General features: G+C 43.0%; 3 protein-coding genes across 3 annotated transcripts; 2 read left to right on the plus strand and 1 right to left on the minus strand.

Annotated features, from left to right (window-relative positions):
• The first annotated feature begins 1,365 nt into the window (after nt 1–1,365).
• LOC103641321 (LETM1-like protein) lies at nt 1,366–13,877 on the plus strand. Its single transcript, XM_035964184.1, has 14 exons — nt 1,366–1,701; nt 2,621–3,119; nt 3,530–3,621; nt 4,678–4,842; nt 5,065–5,452; nt 5,541–5,659; nt 5,790–5,862; nt 5,938–6,328; nt 6,399–6,477; nt 7,174–7,362; nt 12,922–13,022; nt 13,139–13,217; nt 13,454–13,588; nt 13,798–13,877. The coding sequence occupies exons 1-8, from the start codon at nt 1,628–1,630 to the stop codon at nt 6,250–6,252; spliced, it is 1,725 nt and encodes a 574-aa protein (XP_035820077.1). The 5' UTR covers nt 1,366–1,627; the 3' UTR covers nt 6,253–6,328; nt 6,399–6,477; nt 7,174–7,362; nt 12,922–13,022; nt 13,139–13,217; nt 13,454–13,588; nt 13,798–13,877.
• Nucleotides 13,878–19,374: 5,497 nt separating this feature from the next.
• Nucleotides 19,375–20,012, plus strand: LOC100275423 (uncharacterized). The gene has a single exon (NM_001149498.2). The coding sequence runs from the start codon at nt 19,465–19,467 to the stop codon at nt 19,798–19,800; it is 336 nt and encodes a 111-aa protein (NP_001142970.1). The 5' UTR covers nt 19,375–19,464; the 3' UTR covers nt 19,801–20,012.
• Nucleotides 20,013–21,458: 1,446 nt separating this feature from the next.
• On the minus strand, nt 21,459–22,381 carry LOC100191824 (blue copper protein). The gene is made up of 2 exons (NM_001137248.1): nt 22,119–22,381; nt 21,459–22,017 (listed from the first exon to the last, which is right to left on the minus strand). Exons 1-2 carry the CDS (start codon nt 22,282–22,284, stop codon nt 21,647–21,649), a joined length of 537 nt encoding a protein of 178 aa, NP_001130720.1. The 5' UTR covers nt 22,285–22,381; the 3' UTR covers nt 21,459–21,646.
• Nucleotides 22,382–22,940: the final 559 nt, after the last annotated feature.

Raw genomic sequence — 22,940 nt, forward strand, 5'->3', positions numbered from 1 at the left:
CCATCGTCCAGTTTTCACTATTTCCATCATCAATACTTTTGTAAATTTTTTTTATATATTTCCATGTAATTAACATGCAGTTCAATTGTTGTGCACTAACATTTATTGAATAATTTGTACGCCGTCGCAACGCACGTGCACTCACCTAGTAGAAAAAATAAGAGTAATCAGAGTAGAACAACAAAAGGTGAGACATGATCAAGAAAAATATAGAGTGATTTAGAGTAAGGTAAGTAGATAAGGAGTTTATCTAGTTCTATCTAGATTTTGTCCTATAGTCAACATTCGTCCTATATCACGCTTAGCACGTGTTCCAATCTATCAATGATAGGTGGGTGTCGCCCCGACTATGTTTCAAAAAAAAGAATTAGACACCTTACAACTTATTTATTTTGCGTATGTATAACGAAGCATTTGTGGCAACTGACGATGATGTACAAAAAACACTTACATATTGTTCAGAAAAAAGAAAGAGAAAGCGATTATAAGACCACACTTGCATTCTATAGACAATAACATAGGTAATAAGTGAGAAAGAAGGATATCAAGGCCAAGCAGCGGTATTGCCTAGTGAGGCTTTGTTTTTTCTGGATTGGGTGGTCGGAACGATTCCTAGTAAGATTATTTCACTAATATATAAGATTTGATCAGCTAGATTGATTCTGAGTATAATCTTAGATAAACAAACAAGGTCTTAGGGCCTGTTTGTTTACCCCTAGATTATATAATCTGGATTAAATAATCCTAAGAGGCAAACAAACAGTCCAGCTTATTTGCCCAGATTATATAATCTAACCCCTTTGATTATGATAATCCATAAGCAAGTGAGGAGGTGCTTATTTCAGATTATTTTTTTCCCGCTTCCCCACTACCCTTTCAAGTTTCCTAGAAATTACCCACCATTGCCATTATAATCCACCGAATCGTTTTTGCGCCTAGTACTAGTCAATTTGGAGATGAAGAAGGTGACATGAATGTCTTCCGTGATAATATTGCTAATGCAATATTTGCCAATGTCAATTGAATTATTTTTTTTCATATATGAGTTTCAACCTAGTACAAATATAGAGGGCATTCTTGTCTTCCTCATACAAAAGAATCCTATTAACAACTCAAATAATCTGGGTAAACAAACAGAACTACTCAGATTATATAATCCAGATTATATAATCCTCCAAAAATAATCCAGATTATATAATCCATGGGGTAAACAAACAGACCCTTAAGTTATCTATCTTTAACAGATTACCTATTTCACTTTCTATTCTAAACTATACTTTTATAAATAGTGTTGTCTATACCGAATTTTACTTTATAAATAGTTACAAAATAGTGTTTTGCGCCTATTTACATGGTCTGGTTTGTTAGTTGGTCGCCCCGACCGTGAACGTGAAGCAGCGAAGCGTCCCGGCAAAGGCACCCGGTGGCCGCGTCCAGCGCCTACCGTTTCCGGGGGGGCTCCTCGCCTCCTCTTCCCCCGTCCACCCATTCTCCTGGCCGCTCTTCCCCTTCGTCGTCGCACTCCGCTAGCTCACCTCCTCGTCCCCATATAAACCATATCCCTCTCCGGGCCCCGCGCAGCCGCCGGCGACAAGCGCGCAGGAGCAGCAGTTGTCGCGCCTCACTGATGGCGACCGCCGTGGCGTCGCAGCCGTGCCACCTTCCCCTCAGCGCCGGCGGAGATCCCAGGTGCGCGGCCAGGTTCGTTTGCTTTCCCGCTTACGCTTCTTGTGCGGTGCCACGATTCGGCGTTTGACCGTTCGCTCGTGAGCGGATGGATTGGACGGATGTTTTGGTTGTAATCGTGGGGTTGGTTCAATTGATCGTGGAATTGCGCGCGTGCATCGGCGCTGCGCAGCTGGAGAACCGTGTGAATCTAGCATTTCGGTGGTCTCAGATACCAGAGCTTCCAAACGGGGAGTCTATTACCCTGTTTGGGTTGTTGGAAAAGCGGCTTATCCGATAAGCCCATAAGCCGATAAAAAACAGCTTCTACTTATTGGCCGTTTTTAGTTCATTGTGAGAAGCAGCTGAGCTGAACTGATAAGCTACTTCATGTTTGGCACAGCTTCTATTTAAACCTGTGTAGAACCTGTGCCAAACAGAGCCCTTGTCTGAAACGAACTTCACATACTCTCTTAGGTTTCTGTCTGATTCATTGAAGTTTTAATCTTCGAGTGGCGTCACTTCATACATATCCTACCAGATTTGTTCTCACTTAGGGCTGTCCCTGTCTGAATAGTAGCTTGCCTATGACATTGATTTATTGGGCTAGTCCATGCGAGTCCTGCGATTATCAATTGACTATACTAGAAGATAGCCCGAGCATTGCTGGGAAATCGCTAATGAATTTTAGTGGATATTATGGTATTGCTGATATGAACAAATAAATGTATGTTAGTGGATGATGTAGCTTGCATGAAGTGATAGCGCCATAATTGCATGCTCTAGTGGGTTGTTGATGTGGATGACTTGCATGTGGACATGGAATTATAGTTTCATTTAGGATTATAAGATATATAGAAAATATAGATCTTAAGAGTTTCTGATCGTGGTACAGCTAAATTCTAGTGATTTTTTTCAGATTTGTAATGTTGGTTCAAGTGGTTTATGTTTGCAGCACTTCGAATGTTCATACTCTGGAGAAAGTATATGGTTTCAGATTCATATGCAGAAGCATTGTTGATGTAAAGACTCACAAATTCCACTCCCGCATTTCAAAGAGGAAGTGCTACTTGAGGAACTCACTGTCGGAGTGTGACAGGACCATCCACAGTGGTAGATGGTTGGAGTTTCGGAGACACAAGGGAGTCTTCCAGAGAACTAGAAGGATGGTTCACATTATTCCATTGGCTTCTGATGGTGATGGCAACCATATATCTGTTAATGGAGCTCTGCAAGTTGGTTCTACAAGCAACATTGATGAAATAAAGTTGAAATTGAATAAAGCATTGCAGAGTGAAGATATCAGCAATGGACTCGTCCAGTCGATACATGATGCTGCAAGATCTATTGAGTTGGCTCTCATAGAGCACAGCAAATTGCCAAAGAGCTCTTGGTTTCCAAAGACATGGCTAGGCGTTGAGAACAATGCTTGGATAAAATCACTGTCTTACCAGGTACAGTACTGAACATTCTACAGAGGTGCATTCTTCCCTCTTCACAAGTTCACATGAAGAAACAGAACAAAGTTTTTCAGCCATTTTTATCTCGTCATTTGGAAAACTTTTTTTACTACGTCAACACAATTTTAAAGTCGTGAAAAAGGTAAAGGCTAGGTTTATGCTGTACCTGAAACAAAACATAAATATCTCTTGGAATGTTTTTTTATAAAAAATCATGTCTTAAGATGCTGCTACTTATAACCAGCTTAGAGTCAAACAGTATAACTGAACTTGCTTTGAGTCCAAGTTTCTTAGTTTTTATATGATATCTTCAACTCACTCCGCTGTTTGTGCTCTCCATGGTCCAAAATTCCTGTGAGATACATATTTTCTATTCACTGAAATCGCACAGAATATGTTTGCAGGCTGCTGTAGACTCATTGTTGAAAGCAGTTATCGATGTTTCATCTCGTGGGAATGACAGAGATAGAGATATTAATGTGTTTGTTCAAAGGAGGTCTACCTTCTACCACTTCCTTTTGCCTTGATATCATATTGTTTAAAATGTTGTTTTGGAGCAGATTAATTTGTTTCTAAGTATATGATATCCCTTGTATTGAAGTTTGCTGGGAGCAACACCCTATTTTAAAAGTGCCTTTCCATTTAAATTAAATTGTGAAGATAAGATTTAAGTATGCCTTTTTCATTTATTGGCTGATTGATCTTGGAAGAGGCTGAATTCTAATTGGAAATTTACTCTCAGCAAGAAACTAAGTTACTGCTGAGGTCTATAGTGCTAAGTTGTAGTTGCATTTTATTGACCAAAGTAATCCAGTAATTTCAATTACCAAACTGGCAAACTCACATAACTGAGGTATATTAATGAAAAAGGGTGTAAAACAGTATGTGTTTAGGTGGAGTGCTATTAAATTATCAATATGAAGGTCTTGGTAACTTATGCTGTCCGCAGAAGATTGTGTAAAATAGAGGATTTGCACTGTAGATTACACTGTTTGCAGAATGAAGTTTGAAATAGGGGATAAGATAGGATAGCTGCTGGAGACAGCCTTAGTTCTATTCACTTTGGGTACATATAGTTAACCAAAAGAGTTTTAAAATGTCTTGCATGTGCTGATTTAACACACATACTTTCTGCCAAAGTTGAAGCATCAGAAATAATTTTTTTATCACAATGCTAACTAAAATTTGTGTTGTTTTCATAATTCATTTCGACTTTAGTTGGTATCTAAATAAATGAAGATGAATTTGTATCTTCTTCGCATTGATTGTTTTTGTTCTTAGTTTTGTGGTATGTTCAAGTGACATTGGATTCATCTTCTTTGTTATGATTTGTTCCATAGAGAAGGGCCTTAACTTGGGAAGTGTAGAATCATAAGAGTTATTTTGGTTTTTTGCACCTTTGTGCTGCCCGGAACTCTGTTGGGAGGGTGCTTTTCTAATTTAAGCATGTACATAAACCCTTCCCTATCTTAATTGAAAGGCAGAGCTCCTGCCATTACGCTTCAAAAAGATTTGTTGGGTGTTGATTCAGTGATGTCTTACTTGATTGCAGTTTGTCCCGCCTGCTCACCCCCCTTGAGAGTGTTATCAAGAATGAATTATCTAAGAGGGAACCTGCATTGTATGAATGGTATTCATCCGATCAAAATCCTTTGGTGGTGAGACAATTTGTAAACATTTTTGAAAATGATCCAATGTTTTACTCTGCTACAGCAATGTAAGTTCATTTCTATCTTTTGGACTATAAGGCTGTCTCCAACAGCTTATCCATCCTATCTTCTATCTAATCTTCTATTTTAAACTTCACTTTGTGAACAGTGCAAAACAGTGTTTTGCACGACCATATGCACGATCTGCTGGGGACAGCCTACCATGCTCATAGCCAGTAGCCCAGTAACTTGTACAAGACTCATGGATATTTTCTCTTGTTTGCTGTCAGATGCCTTGAAGGCGAGCCGATGAATACTAGTGAAAGTGATCTTTCTCTGCTTATGCTAGGTTTGATCTGTCTTGCTGCAATCACAAAGTTTGGATCAGCAAAAGTTTCTTGTCAGCAATTCTCTTCAATGGTGCCTGATATTATTGGTCGATTCATGGATATGCTTCTTGAGTTTGCCCCTCTAAGTAAAGCATATAACTTGGCGAAAGATATTGGTCTTCGGAGAGAATTTTTGTATAATTTTGGTCCTCGTGCTGCTGTTCCTAAACTTGGCAATGACCATGGACTTGAAATATCATTTTGGATTGAACTGGTGCAGAAGCAATTACTCTGGGCTCTTGATCGTGAAAAGATATGGTCAAGACTGACAACAAGTGAAAGCATTGAGGTTGAAACTAAAAGTGATCTTTCTATCTAGTCATATAAATCTCATCCTTTGCTTCAAATTTTGAATAGTTATTTATTCCTCATTGCAGGTTCTGGAAAAGGATCTTGCAATATTTGGTTTTTTTGTTGCTTTGGGTAGAAGCACACAAGGATATTTGTCTTTCAAGGGTTTGACTGATTTGGATGATTCACTGAATGGTATTGTAAGGTATGATCTATGCAAATTTATATTTTTCCTTTTTCTCACTGAAATGATGTTTCGGTTAATAAGATGATATACCTTCTTTATTACCCATATAAGATTTACTGTACTGAATCATGGGCTTACAATAACCCAGGTATCTTATCGGTGGGAGTGTACTATATTATCCACAGCTGTCCTCGATTAGTTCATATCAACTGTATGTGGAGGTCAGTGTACAGGCAATATACTGAACTTCTAATGCTACCCGGCATTCAGTGTTCATGTGTCTTTCTTGTGTTCAGGTAGTCTGTGAAGAGCTCGAGTGGCTTCCTTTTTACAATGATGATGTTTTAAGTGCAAAAACTGATACTGAAGGTAGAGAAGAAGTGCCTAAAGGAGAAGTCATATCAAGAGTCCTAAATGTGTGCTCTTACTGGATGACTAGTTTTACAAAGTACAGCTCATGGCTTGAGAACCCTTCAAATGTGAAGGCTGCAAAGTTCCTTTCTAAGGGGTTTGTAATTATTTGGTCACGACAATGCGTATCTATCTCTTGTTTGCAGATAGGGATTTGTTTTTGTTTTTCTAAAAAGCAGATACGGATTTGTGAGTACTGATTAATTTTCTACTGCATGTTAATAATTGTAGACATGTCATGTTGAGTGACTGCATGAAGGAGCTTGACATATCAAGGTAAGCCCAGGAGCTTGAATTGTTTGTTCTCTACCACCCAGTAGATTTATTTGTTTCTAAACATGTGCAGAAATATGTCAAACGACAGTGGCTTCCTAGAACCTGAAGAAGAATTGGATACTGGAACAGAATTAGCTTCCTTTGACAAGGTATTTCTTGTTGAATGCCTTCAATAATTGGTAATATATTTTCACGTTTTTGCACATCTGAAAAAAGTATGTTCTATACAATTGATAATTTGATATAGTTCTTAGTATGACATCGAAGGCGTTAATAGTAACTATATAATGTTGTTTCTTTTATGTTTTCTATGCCTTAACAACAAATTAGAGATAACTATTATAGCATTGACTCTGTACCCATCAAACATCTAAGATACAATCTCTTATCTAAGACAACATACATACAGCATATGCTCTCCTAGTTTGCTTCGCCTAAGATTTAACTGATGTAATAGATGGTCCGGGTGGCACTATTGTACATGCCTTTAGACATATTGAAATATATCATGAGTAAAAGGATGGACGATTGCATATATGGTGGACAGACATCATTTGCAATTAGGGGGGGGAGGTGTTTGGTTTCTAGGGACTAATTTTTAGTCCCTTCATTTTATTTCATTTTAGTTCCTAAATTGCCAAATATGGAAACTAAAATAGGCAATTCAGTGACAAAAATGGAATAAAATGGAGAGACTAAAAAATAGTCCCTAGAAACCAAACACCCCCTAAATCTATTTTGGATACGCCGTCTGCTATTTTCAAGTTTATGATAATAATTGCCTCTAAAATTGATGCTATCTTCAGCCGTTGTTGAAGTGTTGACATCGGTTTTAATCATTGCAGTCGCTTGAAAATGTTGAAGAAGCTCTGGTTAAGTTAGAAAATTTGCTTCAAGAATTACATGTTTCCAGTTCGCACTCTGGTAAGGAGGATCTGAAGGCTGCATGCTCTGATCTTGAAATGATAAGAAGACTGAAGAAAGAAGCTGAGCTTCTTGAGGCATCCTTTCTAGCAAAAGCAGAATATCTGGAGGTGAGCCTTTTGGTTTTCTTTTATTTTCAGTATGCCTTACCACACATGTTGCTTCTAAGAAAGGATAGACATGCATTATTACAATACAAGTCTTTGATCTCATTGTATCGGGAAGAGTTCCTTTATTGATTCCAGTGCACTCCACTTATTAATTATCATGGTCAGTCCATCAGGATACTGCGAGGCGAGAACAGTTACTCCAATTTCTGTAGCTCATGAACCGCATAAGCTTGCTTCTGTTGTTGTCTTAGCCAAAATATAATTTGGTTGCATTGGTTAGTGATATCATTGCATCAGATGCATCTCTTTTCAATTAAGCAATGGGAACTCAATGTAATTTCCCATCAATGTTTGCCATTTTCTCTTAAGGGCCTGTTGATTTCAGCTTATGATTTTGTCTTCTGGTCAAAATTCAGAAGGTGGAACAAAAGGCTAGATTTTGAAATTGTTTTTTGAGAAGCATTGTATTTGTATTAGAGGCACAAGACATCCCACAAAAGCCAGCTTTTAAATCAAACAAATGGGCCAAGTGTAATTTCTAATGCTTGTTACTAACTTTGGGATTAACCACTGATGAATAGTCCCTAAGGACTAGGTTATATATATAGGTAGTACACCTGGGCCTAATGAGCCTTAACACCCCCCTCAAACTCAAGGTGGAAATGGAGGATCTGAAGCTTTGAGTTTGATCAAATGAAACTGATGTTGTGCTCTTGTTTGTGCTTTGGTGAAGAAATCCGCCAATTGAGATTCTGAGGGCACATATTGAAGGTCAATAGTCTTCTACTGATAATGAGATCTAGTAAATGATGCATCAACACCAATGTGTTTAGTAAGTTCATGCTTCACTGGATCATGAGAAATCTGTATAGCACTCATGTTATCACATAACAGAGGTGTAGGAGTGTCACAAGAGACACCAAGATCAGCCAAGAGCCAGCGCAGCCAAATAATTTCAGCAGTGGTAGTAGCAAGAGCCCGAAGTTCTGCTTCAGTACTAGAACGAGATATGGCCGCTTGTTTCTTGGATTTCCAGACAATAGGAGAGGATCCAAGAAGAATACAGTAACCTGTAGTAGAACGAAGTTCAATAGGATCACTTGCCCAAGTGGCAGCAGAGTACGCATGAAGCTGAAGTGGGCTATCAGAAGCATAGAGTAAACATCTGGATCTTGTCCTGCGTAAATATCTAAGCACACGAAGCAAATGACCATAATGAACTGAGGTCGACGTGGGTACAAATTGGCTCAGAATATGAACAACATGAGCAATATCAGGCCTATTGATTGTGAGATAAACAAGACTACCCACAATATGACGATATCGAGTTGGGTCTGCTAGTGGTGTCCCGTCCGTCAGACGAAGTTATAAATGAATATCCATTAGTGTCGCAACTGTGCGTGTATCAGTAAGTCAGAGCGATCAAGAAGATCTTGTATATACTTGGACTGAGACAGATAAAAACCTCTTGGAGTCTGCCGAACTTCAATGCTCAAGAAGTAGCTAAGAGGACCCAAATGATATATGAAATTCCTTACTAAGATACTTCTTGACATGAGAAATATGTTCTGAGTTGTCACCTGTAATCAGCATATCATCCATATATAATAGAAGTATAGTGCGGCCTTTTGGAGAGATATGAACAAACAATGCAGGATCATGTTCACTAGAAAAAAAGCCAGCAACTGTGATGGCAGAAATGAATCTCTCAAACCAAGCACGAGGAGCTTGATTCATCCCATATAAGGCGTGACGGAGATGACATACGTGCCCTGAGGGAGTATCAACCCCAGGAGGAGGATGCATATAAACTTCATGTAGATCACCATTAAGAAAAACATTCTTGACATCCATCTGAGAGATAGTCCAAGAAGATGACGTTGCAACTGCAACCAAAGTTCGAACAGTAGTCATATGTGCAACAGGTGCAAAAGTCTCCTCATAATCAAGTCCTTTAGTCTGTTGGAAACCACGAGCCACAAGACGAGCTTTATACCTCTCAATGGAATCATCTGATTTTGTCTTAACTTTGAAGACCCATTTATATGTGATAGGAACAACATGCGAGGTTAAAGGAACTATATCCCAGGTACCATTGCGTTCAAGAGCAGCCAATTCATCAATCATTGCAAGCTGCCACTCAGGGATCCTAGAAGCCTCCTGATAAGTAGTGTGTTCAACAATTGCCACACCAGCTCGCGGAAAACCATAGCGATCTGGGGGTTCAATGGTACCACGGTCACGAAGACAATATCCCTAATTAAAAACATCATTAGACTCTGTATTGTTAGTACAAGAATTGGGTACAGGACCAGAATCAGGACCAGCCGTAGGAATAGAGCGGGAACGACGGATGTAGGTTTGGATGACAGGTGGTTTGGAAGAGTAAGACGAAGATGATGTGGAAGGTGGTTTTATGGGAATGATGACATCAGGTGTGGATGTAGAAGATGATGGTTCAGATGAAAAATCGGGAATGGAAGGAAGACACATGAAAGAAGTGGATTCTGTGGGAGAATATGAGGAGTGAGTGGACTTGTAGTGAAAGAATGTGTGATTTTCATTGAAACTCACATCTCTAGAAATACGAATACGACGAGTAGATGTATTAACAACGATAGCCTTTGTGTTCAGGACTGTATCCAAGAAAGACACACTCGACAGATTGAGCAGACAATTTAGTACGCTCACGTGGCGGTAACAAGACATAACACATACATCCAAACACTCGAAGATGATCATACCGTGGAGGTGTCCCAAAAAGAACTTCACCCGGTGTTTTGCCAGAGAGTTTAGATGATGGTTGTCTATTAATGAGATACACAACAGTAAAAACAGCTTCACCCCAAAAGTGTGAAGGAACAAAAGAAGATATCAAAAGAGTACGAGCACTTTCAATAATATGACGGTGTTTGCGTTCAACAACACCATTTTGGGCATGAGCGCCAGGGCAAGAAAGTTTAGCTAGAGTACCTTCTAAGGTCAATATCTGGCGAAAATTATTAGATAAAAATTCACCACCAGAGTCAGAACGAAAAAATTTAATAGTAGCAGAAAACTGGGTGTGAACCATGCGAGCGAAGGATTTGTAAATAGAAGTTAATTCCGAGCGGCGTTTCATGAAGTAAATCCAAGTATAACGAGAATGATCATCAATAAAAATGACATAATATTTATAACCATCTTTTGAAACAAAAGGAGCAGGAACCCAAACATCAGAGTGAATAAGATCAAAAGGTTCAGCATAATGTGAATTACTAGTAAAATATGGAAGTTGAATTTGTTTTCCAAGATGACAACCTTTACAATGAAAACTAAACTCAACATGTGTAGGAGATCTAAACATCATGACTTTATTAGAGTAGACAGACGAGATCCACATAAATGACCAAGGCGATGATGCCACTGGCAAAAGACGTCGTGGGACCCGAAGCAGCAAGCACATGAGCTGGAGAGGTATGGTATGAAGGAAGACGCAAGGTGCCCAAGATGTAGAGGCGAGGCGAAGATTTATGGCAACAACCAGTCCCAATCACATCCCCTGTATGTCGATCCTGTACAAAACAAGATGAGTAATCAAATCCAACAAAACAATTGGTGATCTGTAATTTGGTCAATTGATAGTAGATCCATGGATAACTCAGGTACAAAGAAAATATTTGGGACAGTAAAATTAGGATTGGAAAGAGAACCCTTGTGGGTGACATGACATAATATACCATCAACAGTCTGAACAGAAGTATCCTCTGTGACAGGTGTAGTAGACGCCAGTCGCGACTGATCAGATGTCACATGAAATGAAGTTCTAGAGTGAAGAACCCAAGATGATGACAAAGCACCAGCAGATGAAGTAGCAGCAACAACAACTGAGCCTCTAAGAGATCGTCCTATACCACGACCACAAGTAGCACGGCGGACACGAAAATCAGCCAGCTTCTCTGGAAACTTAGCAAAGCAGTTCTTAGAGCGATGGGTGGTCTTTTTGCAATGCTCACAAGGCTGAAAAGAGGTGCTCCTGGACTTCTGAGGAGCGGCCAACACACTGTGAGAACCCACACCAGTAATAGAAGACATTGATCTAAGCTGAGTCTCTTCAGCAAGTAATTCAGACAGTGCCTGAGCCATGGTGAGAGTATCAGAACTGTGAAGCAACCATGCACGAAGAGAATCAAATTCAGGTCGAACTCCCATAACAAATATGTAGGTAAAGAACTTCTCAATGAACTTATGGGCTGAGCAAGGCACAACTGTACAAGCAGTCACTATGGAGGTCAATGCAGTCATAAGACGATCAAAAGTTGAATAATATTCATCAATGGACATATCATGTTGCTCAATGATATAGGTCTGCTGCATAAAGGTATGTAAAAGAGCACCACTGTCCTGAACAAAACGGTCCTTCAGTTGAGACCAGATAGCTTTAGCAGTGGTGAATTTGGACAGACTAATAATCATAGTTTAGTGCTATTGACCATTGCAGTCATTACCTTGCCATCATTGATTTGCCAAGTCTTGATTGCAGCAGCATTGCTTCTATCAGGTGCTAAAACCGGTGAATCTTCAGTCAAATGGAATAGTAAACCGTGACCTCTTAATGCAGTCTGAACACAAAAAGCCCACTCTGGTTAATTCTGCCCATCAAGCACAATATTGACAACAATAGCGTTGGCCGACATATTGAAGGTCAAGAAAACACTGAAGAATAACAGATCTGAGAAGTCTGGCTTGGTGGTACCAAAAAAAAACCTTAACGGGTGCAGCGGATGAACAATGGACAGCAGCAAGGTGGAGATGTGCAGAGGCGTGGATTCCCAACAGATCCAACAGGCGCAGAGGGTACGCCGGCTGCAGCTTGGACGAAGGCGCGCGGATGCAGGAGCGCAGATCCGCAAGCTGGAGGAGCACAGATCCGATCGAGCTGGAAGAGGGGATCCTGGCTGGAGGAGCGCAGACCTGGGTGCAGATCCGGCGCAGGCTCCCAGAGCTGGAGCAGGTGCAGCACTGGAGAGGGCGCGACCAGGCTGGAAGAGCGCAGATCCGGCGCGGGGGCACAGACACCATGGTGGCGGCCCGACATCGTGGACGGTGCAGGAGGTCCGCAGCGGCCCGACGGCGCGCGGCCCAACGGCGCGGAAGATCCGCGGTGGCCCGACGGTGCGTTGGCGCAGGAGAAGAGGGCTACGACGGCGGCAGGGAAGAGAGCCGCGAGGGCGGACGGCACGACGGTGGCAAGGAAAGGCCGCGACGACGCGGCAGGGGAAGGCCGCGACGGCGGCTAGAAGTTTAGAAAAACCCTAATCGTAACTTGCTCTGTTACCATGTTACTAACCTTGGGATTAACCACTGATGAATAGTCCCTAAGGCCTAATGAGCCTTAACAATGCTAAGCAGCAGTCATCATCTGCCTGTCCTTCTGGTGGTGTTTTACAGCATAATGATATCAGATTATTATATGCTTAATGTACCTATATGCTAAACTGCATACTTGGTTGCACTACAGTTGTAACTGGAATTGGTTTGCAGTCATGGTGAATGTGCTGTTTTTTTATGGTTTGTTAGGCCGATGCAAGTAGCGGATCACTATCTCCTGCAGAGGAAGGACCTGTAAAGACAAGTAGCAGGACGAACGATACATCAGCACCACAAAAAACAGGAAGCAGGTGCAGTACTCTTTGTACTAATACTAATTAACTAGTTCAAACATGGTTGTGATAGCTTCTGTGATTTCAAGGCAGTAAAATAGACCTGTTCAGTTGTTTCCTATTTCTCTTGTCAGGGTGGATAATAAACGTCGCCCATTTTGGGACTTCTTTGGTCGGTCTTTGAAAGTTGATCCAGCTCTTGCAGATCAGGATGTATGGATGCTGTACTGTATGTTTGCAGTTTGTTTTGTGCACTAAAGAACACATCAACATTTTGCGGTTAAACAATTTCCAATATGCATCCTTGTTTCATGAACAGTCCTTGACCATGGCTCTAGTTAATTACTGAAAATTAACTGTGGCCTTCAAAAGAATACCATATAATTTTATCTCTTGAGATTCGTATTGCAGCGTATTCCTAACCTTATGGTATTATCCCATTTTTATAGCTGATCACTGTCGCCAATGTGGAGAAGGAAGGCATGGAGTCAAATGACATCCTCCGCTTCGAACAGTTAAGACGTGAGCTGATTGAGTTAGAAAAGAGAGTGCAGAAGAGTGCGGATGAAGCTCAAAAGGAGGAGGTATACCTGTTTAACAGAATCTTGAAATAGCAAATTGCTGGTTCTTCAGTATTTGTGCAAACTCTTGGAACAGGACCTTAGCAGTGATTCTGTAATCGCTATGAGCTTAATTGCACTCTTGCATTGTTAGTTCTGTTATTTTCTGAGTTTTGCGTACATATTTTTTCTTGTTCAAAGGATCGTCTATTCAGTCAAGTCCTGTTTTCCAGGAGATGGTTGTCGCAGAAAAAACAACTGCACCATCGCCTGGATCATCAGTTTCTTCTCGTCAGACTACCAAGAAAGAAAATGTCATAACTAAATCAGTGGAGAAGGTCAAAGAGACTACAACGGTATGACCATCTAAACCTAAGATCTCATAGAGTAAAGGGCTGTTTGATGTGCTACCTAAGACGTCACAACATGTCTAACTTTTTTTTGCCTAAGCTTAGTTTTTCAATTCGAACGACTAAGATTAGACAGACCGTGGCGCCTTAGGTAGGAAACCAAACAGGCCATAAGAAATACATGCTAGCATTTATTTATGAGATTTGCAAGCTTCTCTTCTGTTGTGGCTGACGATAATGACACTTGAAGACATGGTATCATTGTGAAAGATTGTAGTAGGGGGGGTTGAATAATCGAATTAACTTTATCCAAAAGACTATTTGCCAATCCAAAGCCGCTCATCAAAGTATTGTTAGCTCCATACTTCCCACTGTACTAGTTTAAAGAAAAACTTGTTCCTTATTCATATTTTTTTCTGCACAGACTGTGTTGCAGGGGACACAACTATTAGCAATTGATACAGGAGCTGCTATGGGTTTGCTAAAAAGAGCTCTTATTGGGGATGAACTAACTCAGAAGGAAAAGCAGGCTCTTCAAAGAACATTGACAGATTTGGCGTCTGTCGTTCCTATAGGAATACTCATGCTTTTGCCAGTGAGTCTTTCTATTTCTACTTCTTGAACAAGTAGAGGCTTATTAGGCCCACTTTATCATTTGATTTAATCTGTGTGGAGTAATCCTTTTAACCTTTTGCCTTATCCGCGTGTACTGTGGGCTACTAAGAGTCATTTGGTGTGTTTTTTAACAAACACAGGAGAGCTGTGTGTCATTTCATTAAGGAGAAAAAATAGGTAGGGGGACAAGATTTGTCAACCCCTATTACAAGGCTAAAAGGCCAAATATCCACAACTAGATAGTCCGCGCCACACACGCTATAAGAACGACCATATTCCCATTGGAACGACCACGCTAAGCCCCCACCGGGAGCCGGCGCAAAAAGAGCAGGTCCTGCAGGGCTGAAGCACCAGCCAAGCACCACATGTTATCCTCCTCTACCACTGCTAACAAGACACGTTGGATACAAGGTGTAGCGCCCTCAAACACACAAGAATTGCGGTTCTTCCAGATTACCCAAGCCACCAAAATAATCAGGGAGTCAAGTCCTTTCCTCAAACTCTTCTCTACGTTTTTGATACTTTGGCACCACCAAGCTGAAAACCGAGTGCAGCCAGACTGTGTGGCAATGGCGAGCAAACCCAGCTTGTTAAGGATCAAACTCCAAACTTGCCTGGCGAAAACACAAGAGACGAGGATATGCTGGATGGTCTCCTCAGCCTGGTCACAAAGAGGGCATGCAGTAGGATGGGGTAGACATCTTTTGGCTAATCTATCAGCTGTCCAAACCCTGTTTTTGATAGCCAGCCATACAAAGAATTTGCATCTTAAGGGAGCCCACGACTTCCAAACTCGCCACCAAGGGCCAAAAATTGTGGATCCAGTAAAGAAAGCTTCATACGCCGACTTGCTTGAATAAACACCGTGGCTGGAGAGACGCCAGGTATGCTGATCGGCGGTATCTGGCTGAAGTTTCACCTCCTGAACCATATTCCAGAGCTGCAGGACTCCATCAACACCTGCACAGACAGGGCTCCTTTGATATCTGAAACCCACATGCGAGCTGTGAGACCTTGTACTACTGTTCTTTGCTTTAAAGCCCTTGTAGAGATCAATTTGATTAAAGATGGACAACATTCAGCCACAGTTTTACCCTGTAGCCAACGGTCGGTCCAGAATTTAACGTTTTCCCCATTGCCTACCACTGACGCAACAGCCACGTTGAAGAAGGCCTTCGCGTTGCGGGGAACCTGGACCGGAAGACCCGACCACGGTCTTGAAGAATCCGTTTTTGCAGTCATAGCCAACGGATACGTAATGCCTAGCTCATCAACTTGAGATTGAGAAAGCCCGAATCGCCATACTGCAAAGGATGATGTACAGTATCCCACGATACCAAGCAATTTCCCTCCATTAGCATTACCGTGCCCTTTCCAAAGGAACCCCCTTCTTCTCTTATCAATCGCCTTGATGACCCATTTTGGCAGATCAAGTGCAAGCATTAGATAAATAGGGACAGAAGATAGTACCGACTTAACCAACACCAGACGCCTAGTGATCTGACAAATGTTGCACCAGGTACGACCAAAACCCAAATGTTGCAGTATATCAATAAAAAAGGACCAGGAAACCGAATCAAAAGCTTTGGATATGTCTAACTTCAAAAGGATGTGAGGTTCTTTCTTGCTGTGTAGCGATCTGTCAATTTGTTGAACCATCAGAAAATTGTCCTGGATACTCCTCCCTTTGACAAAGGCACTCTGGTTGATGGAAACCATGCTTGGAAGGAGCGGAGCTAGCCGGGTTGCTAGTATTTTGGACACTAATTTAGCAAAACTGTGAATAAGGCTTATCGGCCTATAATCCTTAACTAGCAGGGCATCCACCTTCTTTGGCAGGAGAGTGATGAAAGCTGTGTTTAGGAGCTTGAATTTGGAGACATGCCCTCTCTGTATAGCAAGGAGTGCAGCCATCATGTCCTCCTTGATGATGTCCAGCCTATGCAACCATCAGGCCCGGGGGCCTTATCCATAGGTTAATCTTTTACAACCGACCACACTTCATCCATAAAAAAAGATGCTTCAAGATTGTTAAGATCATGCTGCTGGATGCCCAGGTTATGGAAATCCAAAGTGAAGTCCCTCTGCACTGCTGTACCGATCAGATTATCATAGAAATCCAGAGCTGCTTGCTGCTTATCATCTTGTGATGTGGCAATTTGGTCACCGACCTGAAATTTAGCAATAATTTTTTTTTCTTGCGGTAGGGAGCTTGCTGGTGAAAGAAGGAAGTGTTTGCACCCCCCCCCCCTCTCACAGATATAGAATGCGGGAGCGTAGCCTTGCAACAGTGCGCTCCAGAGATGCAAGACCTAGGGAATGCTGTTTCAGCTTTTGCCTAAGCCATTCCTCTCCCGAGAGAGCCCTCTGACATATCTAGCAATCTCAAGACGGTGAAGGATTTCCTTGGCCATATCAAGTTGCAATCTGATGTTACCCACCTTGCGTTGGCTCCATCTCTGCAACCCCTTGCTCAGTCTTTGCAGCTTTAGGAAGACACACTCAACAGGGGAGGAAGTAGATACATGAGCATTCCAATTGTCAGTGACAGCATCCAAGAAACCAGGTAGTTTGGGCCAAAAACTTTCGAAGTGAAACCGCCTCTTCTTCTGAATTTGGGCTGAGACTGAGGATAAGAGGACAATGGTCAGAAAACCCCGAGGAGGCACTCTGCAAGAGTGAATCAGAATAGATGTCCTCCCACTCAGAGCAGCACAAAACTCTGTCAAGCCGCACAAGAGTAGGGGATGACCTCTCATTGGACCATGTATACTTACGACCATGTAGAGGAACTTCTGTAATATTGGTATCATCAAGAAAACTTCGAAATCTGCCCAGCAACGCTCTGTTCATGTTGGAATTATTCTTGTCGGCTACTTGGTAAATCATGTTAAAGTCCCCAGCCAACACCAACGGTCCACTGCATAGCGCTCTGATATCTTTGAGTTCCTGTAGGAATTGGATTTTATTCTAATCTTCCTGTGGTCCATAGACACCAGTGAAGCACCAATTCACACCATCCAGCCCAACGAACTGAACTGAGGCTGAGAAAATATCAATGCGAGAAGAGATGGCCTGACACACAGCTCCCTTCCACGCAATCAAGATGCCACCACAGGTACCATTTGCAGGGAGGGTCAAGCACTTGTCAAATTCTGTCCCGCAAGCTGAGAGCAACAGATAGGCGGAGAACGCCTCCACTTTAGTTTCTTGAAGACAAACAATGTCGGCTTTGGAAGAAAGAATTGTATCTCTTACATAATCACACCTGGCCTTATTATTAAGGCCACGGACATTCCAAATCAGGATGCTTGACAAATTCATTGTAAACAAAATAAACACGACCAGGTATCAAGGAATTAGAGACCGACCAGGATCTCCGGTCCTCTGAACTCCTCGCTGCAATCCACCTGCCAGCAGAAGATGACTGCGAGAGCAGCGAGATGAGCATCAGCAAGTGGTCCATCGAACAGCTTGCTGTAGGCGTCTTGTGCTTTTTGGTCGATGGCTTCATTGTCGGTGGCGACTCCCAGACACCTGATTACCCTTCTTTGTGCTTCAGAGGTGATTGGTCCCTGCCATGGAAAAGTATTTTGTTGTGTCCAAGATTATACACATATATATATATGTGTCCAGCAATTAATTAGGACGACTAGGAGACGACCTGATCGGTCCTCTGGGACGACTAGGTGGTTGCCTGACTTGAAATCAGTGGTCCAAGAGTGATGTCAATCACGTACTCTGACCTGTGAATCTATCTACTGTAAAGTGTATTTACTGTTGGAGCATTGTGACAATTGCCTTTCTGTCCCAGCTTACCGCCGTTGGTCATGCTGCTATTTTGGCTTTCATCCAGAGATATGTGCCATCGATGGTATGCATTTTACATTCACACGCTACTCACCCCCTGTTGCCATTATAATTCCTATTTGTCTATTTGCAATCGTGTAGATCCCGTCCACATATGCCCCCGGTAGGTTGGATCTCCTTAGGCAGATTGAGAAGGTTAAGGAAATGGAAGTTGCTGAAGGCAGCAGTGAAGATATATTGGAGGAACTGAACAAATGAAATAAGCTGGGCATGTACAGATGGACATGATTATACTGCTTAGCTTACGGTCTTTCCTGTAAAGTGTAAGTAACAAATTCACCCCTGGTCTTCTAATTTTGTTTTCTTCTAATTGTTTGGTTACTCTCTTCACAATCATGTTTGTTGTTTTTTTTTTTTTGGTAGTGTTTTGGAACAAGACATTTGAGGGGGTTTGTTTTATCTAAAGATTCTTTGAATGGCATACCCGCTGGAAACAGAAGTGCAAGGCCCTAGGAATAAGTAACCAATCATTGTGTCGACAAATGTTCCACGTCTGCAGGCTGGTGTATACATAAAACATACTCCACATTATACATTACATGGGCGGCTCACGGTGCCCTTCAACATAGTAGAGGATGAATGTCCAAGTTCCTCCTGGACAGTGTTCTGTGTAGGGTAGTGGTTTTGATAGAGGATTGTATATCTAGTTGGTATGTTGGTGATCACCTTTGTTTTGTTTTTTAGGAACCAAGCCTACTACATGCATTATTGTCTGTACCCAAATGCCAAGTTCAGTGATCTCCTACGGGATTGAGTGGTGCGGGCATTTTCTAATAATAAGCCAAGCCCGTGAGCAAGATGTAGGCGTGAACAGTGTTCGTCAGGTCTGAATTCGCTTCTGGTTTGGCCGTCGAATGCTTCCACACGCACCCTGTAAACTACATGCACGTAGCCTAATGGCTATGCACCGCTGGATGAGGATTCGACGAGTAAGATCGTCTCTCGGTCCACCGGCACTGCCTCATCAATTTATTTATTTATATTTATTTATTGCTGCCGCGTCCACCGTCCGTCCCCAAACCCTACCGCAGTCGCCGCCACCGTCTCCCCTCCTGATCCAATCCAATGGCGCGCCTCCACCTCGTGGCCGTGGCAATGGGCTTGCTCTTGGCCTTGACGACGGCGCAGGCACCGGGCGCGTCCACGATGCCCGCGCCCATGGCGCAGCCTCCGGCGACCTCGGCGCCTCCTCGTCCCGCGCCATCCCCGACCCAGAAGACCGCTCCAGCTCCGGCGCCCAATGCCACGGTACCCGCCCCCGCCTCGCCGCCGGCGCCGAGCTCTATCGGGCAGACGCCGACCGAGGCGCCGTCCTCCCCTCCGCCGCCCAGCGCCGCGTCCAGCGTTGCCTCCGCCTTGTACGTGGCCGCCGCTATGGCGGCTGTCGTGTTTTTCTTCTGAGGTCGGTACTCGGCGCCGATGGATCCGCCGCCTATGGTATGGTACGGTGCGGTGTGGATTTGACACGATGGCTCCCGCTACCGCTGGTCGAGTTTGCTTATTAGGATACTAGTAGTTAATTAATAGTTGGGTTGATCAGATCAGATCTAGCGTTTTTGTTGAGTGGGGATATTATTTCTTCTACGGATCTGCACACTAGGGTTATGTCACTATGGTTGCCATTGTTATTAGGGAAGGTGCAAACTTCTAATTTGAATCACATGATGTTGATCCAAGGGACGCATAAGGGACGCCAAGCTTATTAAAACGATAAAACGATGGAACGCTCATGGGTGAAATTTTGACTTTTAAACGTTTAAACTTTGTTTAAACATAGTTTTAAACAACATAGGAAAAATACCAATATATCATAATTTCAGACAATAATATGAAGTTAAATACTCCCTCCGTCCCAGGATATAAGGCGTAACTACTTTTTATTCTTGTCCCACAATATAAGGCGTGCTCTCTCTATGCATACGTATATCGATGCGGTGGTATAGAGACAATTAAATGCATTTCTTGGTCTTTGAACCAGAGGTGGTTACGCCTTATATCCTAGGACGGAGGGAGTACCAAAACAGAGAGGTTAGTGGCTTACCAAAACTTCACCATGAGCTGGATTGAACCCCAAAAGTAACTAATAGACCGGACCCAAAAATAGCTAATGGTCTAAAATGCATAAAACACTGTGTTTTACAGTTTAGAACGCCAAAACGCTAAAACGTGATTTCAACCTCTAATTAGAGTTTTGACGTTTAAACGTAGTTTTAATAACACCGAGGGACGCAGTGATGTGGATAATTTTACACTTAACCGCCCGCTGCTAATCACACGTTTTTAAATCCCTCTTACTTCTCCGCACGTCCCCTTGGATCAATATTATGTGGTTCAAATTAGAAGTTTGCACGGAGGGTTTAGTTTGTACCAGATACATTCCCTTTTAATCCTTCATCAGATCTAGAACACTGGTAGATGTGGCATAATCGTGAGATGAGATAGATGGGTCGCCGTAGGAGAAGAGTCTGGACATGCGACATACGTTAGACGACCTAGCCACATACTAGTATACTACGATGCCGACTCGGCATTGTTTTTCCGTGGATTATGCTACCATTGCGAAGAACAAACCCAAGTCCCTATCACGGGGCCATTTTTTTCCTCGATCGACCTTGGATGGTCTAGTCCCATCGTCGTTTGCATACCTAACCCAACTGCCCCAAACCACTCGCAAGCTAAGGTCGGCTCGGCTCTCAAATTAACAAACCCAACACTAACATCTACTCCCACAACCTAACAATTAATAATAATGTCCTGTTTCCTTGTCTGGAAAAATTCAAATCTTTTTTAATTAACTAGGTAGTATTTTGCGCTTGTTTAGTCAGCATCAGTTTTAGGCTTCTAGAATGAAAAGCAAACCTTTATTTGAAACCCAATATTTTTTAAAAATTTTAATTTGTTTTGCTTTGGACGAAAGGCCGCCGGCCGGTTAGAGCAACGTCAAGAGGCGGAAAACAAAGTTGAGCCTGAGAGATGGACCAATTAGCACCATATGCTTGGTAAGTACCTTGCGTATGAATGATGATACACCACAGGCAACAAATTAACAATGAAGAATTGAAAGCATGAATGATAGTAGTAATACATGTGGAAATAAAAACGTACGAGAGTACAATAATCCGCCGTCGTCAGAATGAAAACGCTAGCTCAACAACAAAGTATGTACGTACGTACACAAGAATACTATAATCCTGCACTGCCTCTATCCTGGTCCTGGCACGGTGCATGCATGAAGTATCAGATCAGATCAGAAGAGGGCGACGAGCACGGTGGCGGCCACGGCGAGCGCTGGGCCGGCCGTGAGGCGCACGGACGCGCCGGCCGGAGTGTCGGGGGCGGGGGCGCTCGGGGTGGTTGGTGTGGGTGTGCTGGGCGAGCCGCCGCCGGGGGTGGGGGACCCGGAGCCGGAGCCGGAGCCGGAGCCGACGGTGACAGCGAGCTTCATCCCGCCGCTGCAGTGGCCGCTGATGCCGCAGATGTAGTAGTGGGTGCCGGAGGTGAGGTTGACGGTGGCGGGGCCGTTTTGGATTGTGTTGGCGGCGTTGGTGGTGGAGCAGCCGTCGTATCCGCTCTTGTCCACCTCCACCACGTCGTGGTTCCCGGTGGCGAAGTTGAACACTGCATGCATGCATATGGATGTAATTGCATATATATATTTACGTTTCGTTTGTTCATTCAATTCATCATGCATAAGAAAGAGTAGTAATACTACTACGCACCTAGCTGATCTCCATCCGTGAAGGTCTTGCCACTGGCCCAGTTGTCGTAGTTGACGCTACGACTCCAGCCGCTACTGTCGCCGACGGTGAACGTGGTCGCCGAGGCCGCCGCGACGGAGCTCACAAGGACGAGCAGCGTGATCAGAGCGGAACGGGACGCCGCCATGTGGGTGGGTGGGTGGGCCGGTGGGTCTGTGAGCTGCTTGCTTGATCGATCGAGGCTAGCGTAGCAGTAGCAGCTTAATTAGCTTTATCGATCGTGGTGGATGACGATGCACGACGATGGCAGGCAGGCTCCCTTAGCTTTTTATAGAGCTAGCTACGGCCTGCAGCTGCGGGAGGATCGGAGAAGAGGAGTCGTTGGTCCACGCTTGGCCGCTCTCCCTCTCCCTCGATCCTACACTTTTGTTTCCTCTCCAGTTCTTCCTCCTTTCCTCTCGAATAATGCTAGCTGCGAATGGTTCCATCATGTATGGTAGGTGTGGTCGTAATTTTCTTTCTCATGCATGGTACGGTCCAAGTCCAATGCTTCTAGACGGCTATAATATGCAAGTATATATTATTAGCCACCAGGCCCTTTAACTAATTTGTGCGTTTTGTCAAAGACGCGTCCATTAAAGAAATTAAGGGATCGATATATGATGGAGTGGTTAATTAGGACAAGCGATGCCAAGGCCGCCCTAGCTAGCTCACGAATTTTTTTTATTTTTGTTTATTTGCCAAAAGGCTACCAGCTAGCTCATGTTACAATTAGGCGTTTTCTTCTTCTTCCCAGATTAACACCATTATTATATATATTCGAACGTGTCATTTTTTAATTGT

The sequence above is a fragment of the Zea mays genome, chromosome 1 (assembly GCF_902167145.1).
Source record: "Zea mays cultivar B73 chromosome 1, Zm-B73-REFERENCE-NAM-5.0, whole genome shotgun sequence".
NCBI classification, from domain to species: domain Eukaryota; kingdom Viridiplantae; phylum Streptophyta; class Magnoliopsida; order Poales; family Poaceae; genus Zea; species Zea mays.

Coding starts and splice junctions, on each gene's coding strand:
- LOC103641321 (XM_035964184.1), top strand. CDS start 1,628: ATGGCGACCGCCGTGGCGTCGCAGCCGTGCCACCTTCCCCTCAGCGCC. Junction 3,120..3,529: donor TAAAATCACTGTCTTACCAG/GTACAGTACTGA, acceptor ATATGTTTGCAG/GCTGCTGTAGACTCATTGTT. Junction 5,660..5,789: donor TCACTGAATGGTATTGTAAG/GTATGATCTATG, acceptor ACAATAACCCAG/GTATCTTATCGGTGGGAGTG.
- LOC100275423 (NM_001149498.2), top strand. CDS start 19,465: ATGGCGCGCCTCCACCTCGTGGCCGTGGCAATGGGCTTGCTCTTGGCC.
- LOC100191824 (NM_001137248.1), bottom strand. CDS start 22,284: ATGGCGGCGTCCCGTTCCGCTCTGATCACGCTGCTCGTCCTTGTGAGC. Junction 22,018..22,118: donor CACGGATGGAGATCAGCTAG/GTGCGTAGTAGT, acceptor GCATGCATGCAG/TGTTCAACTTCGCCACCGGG.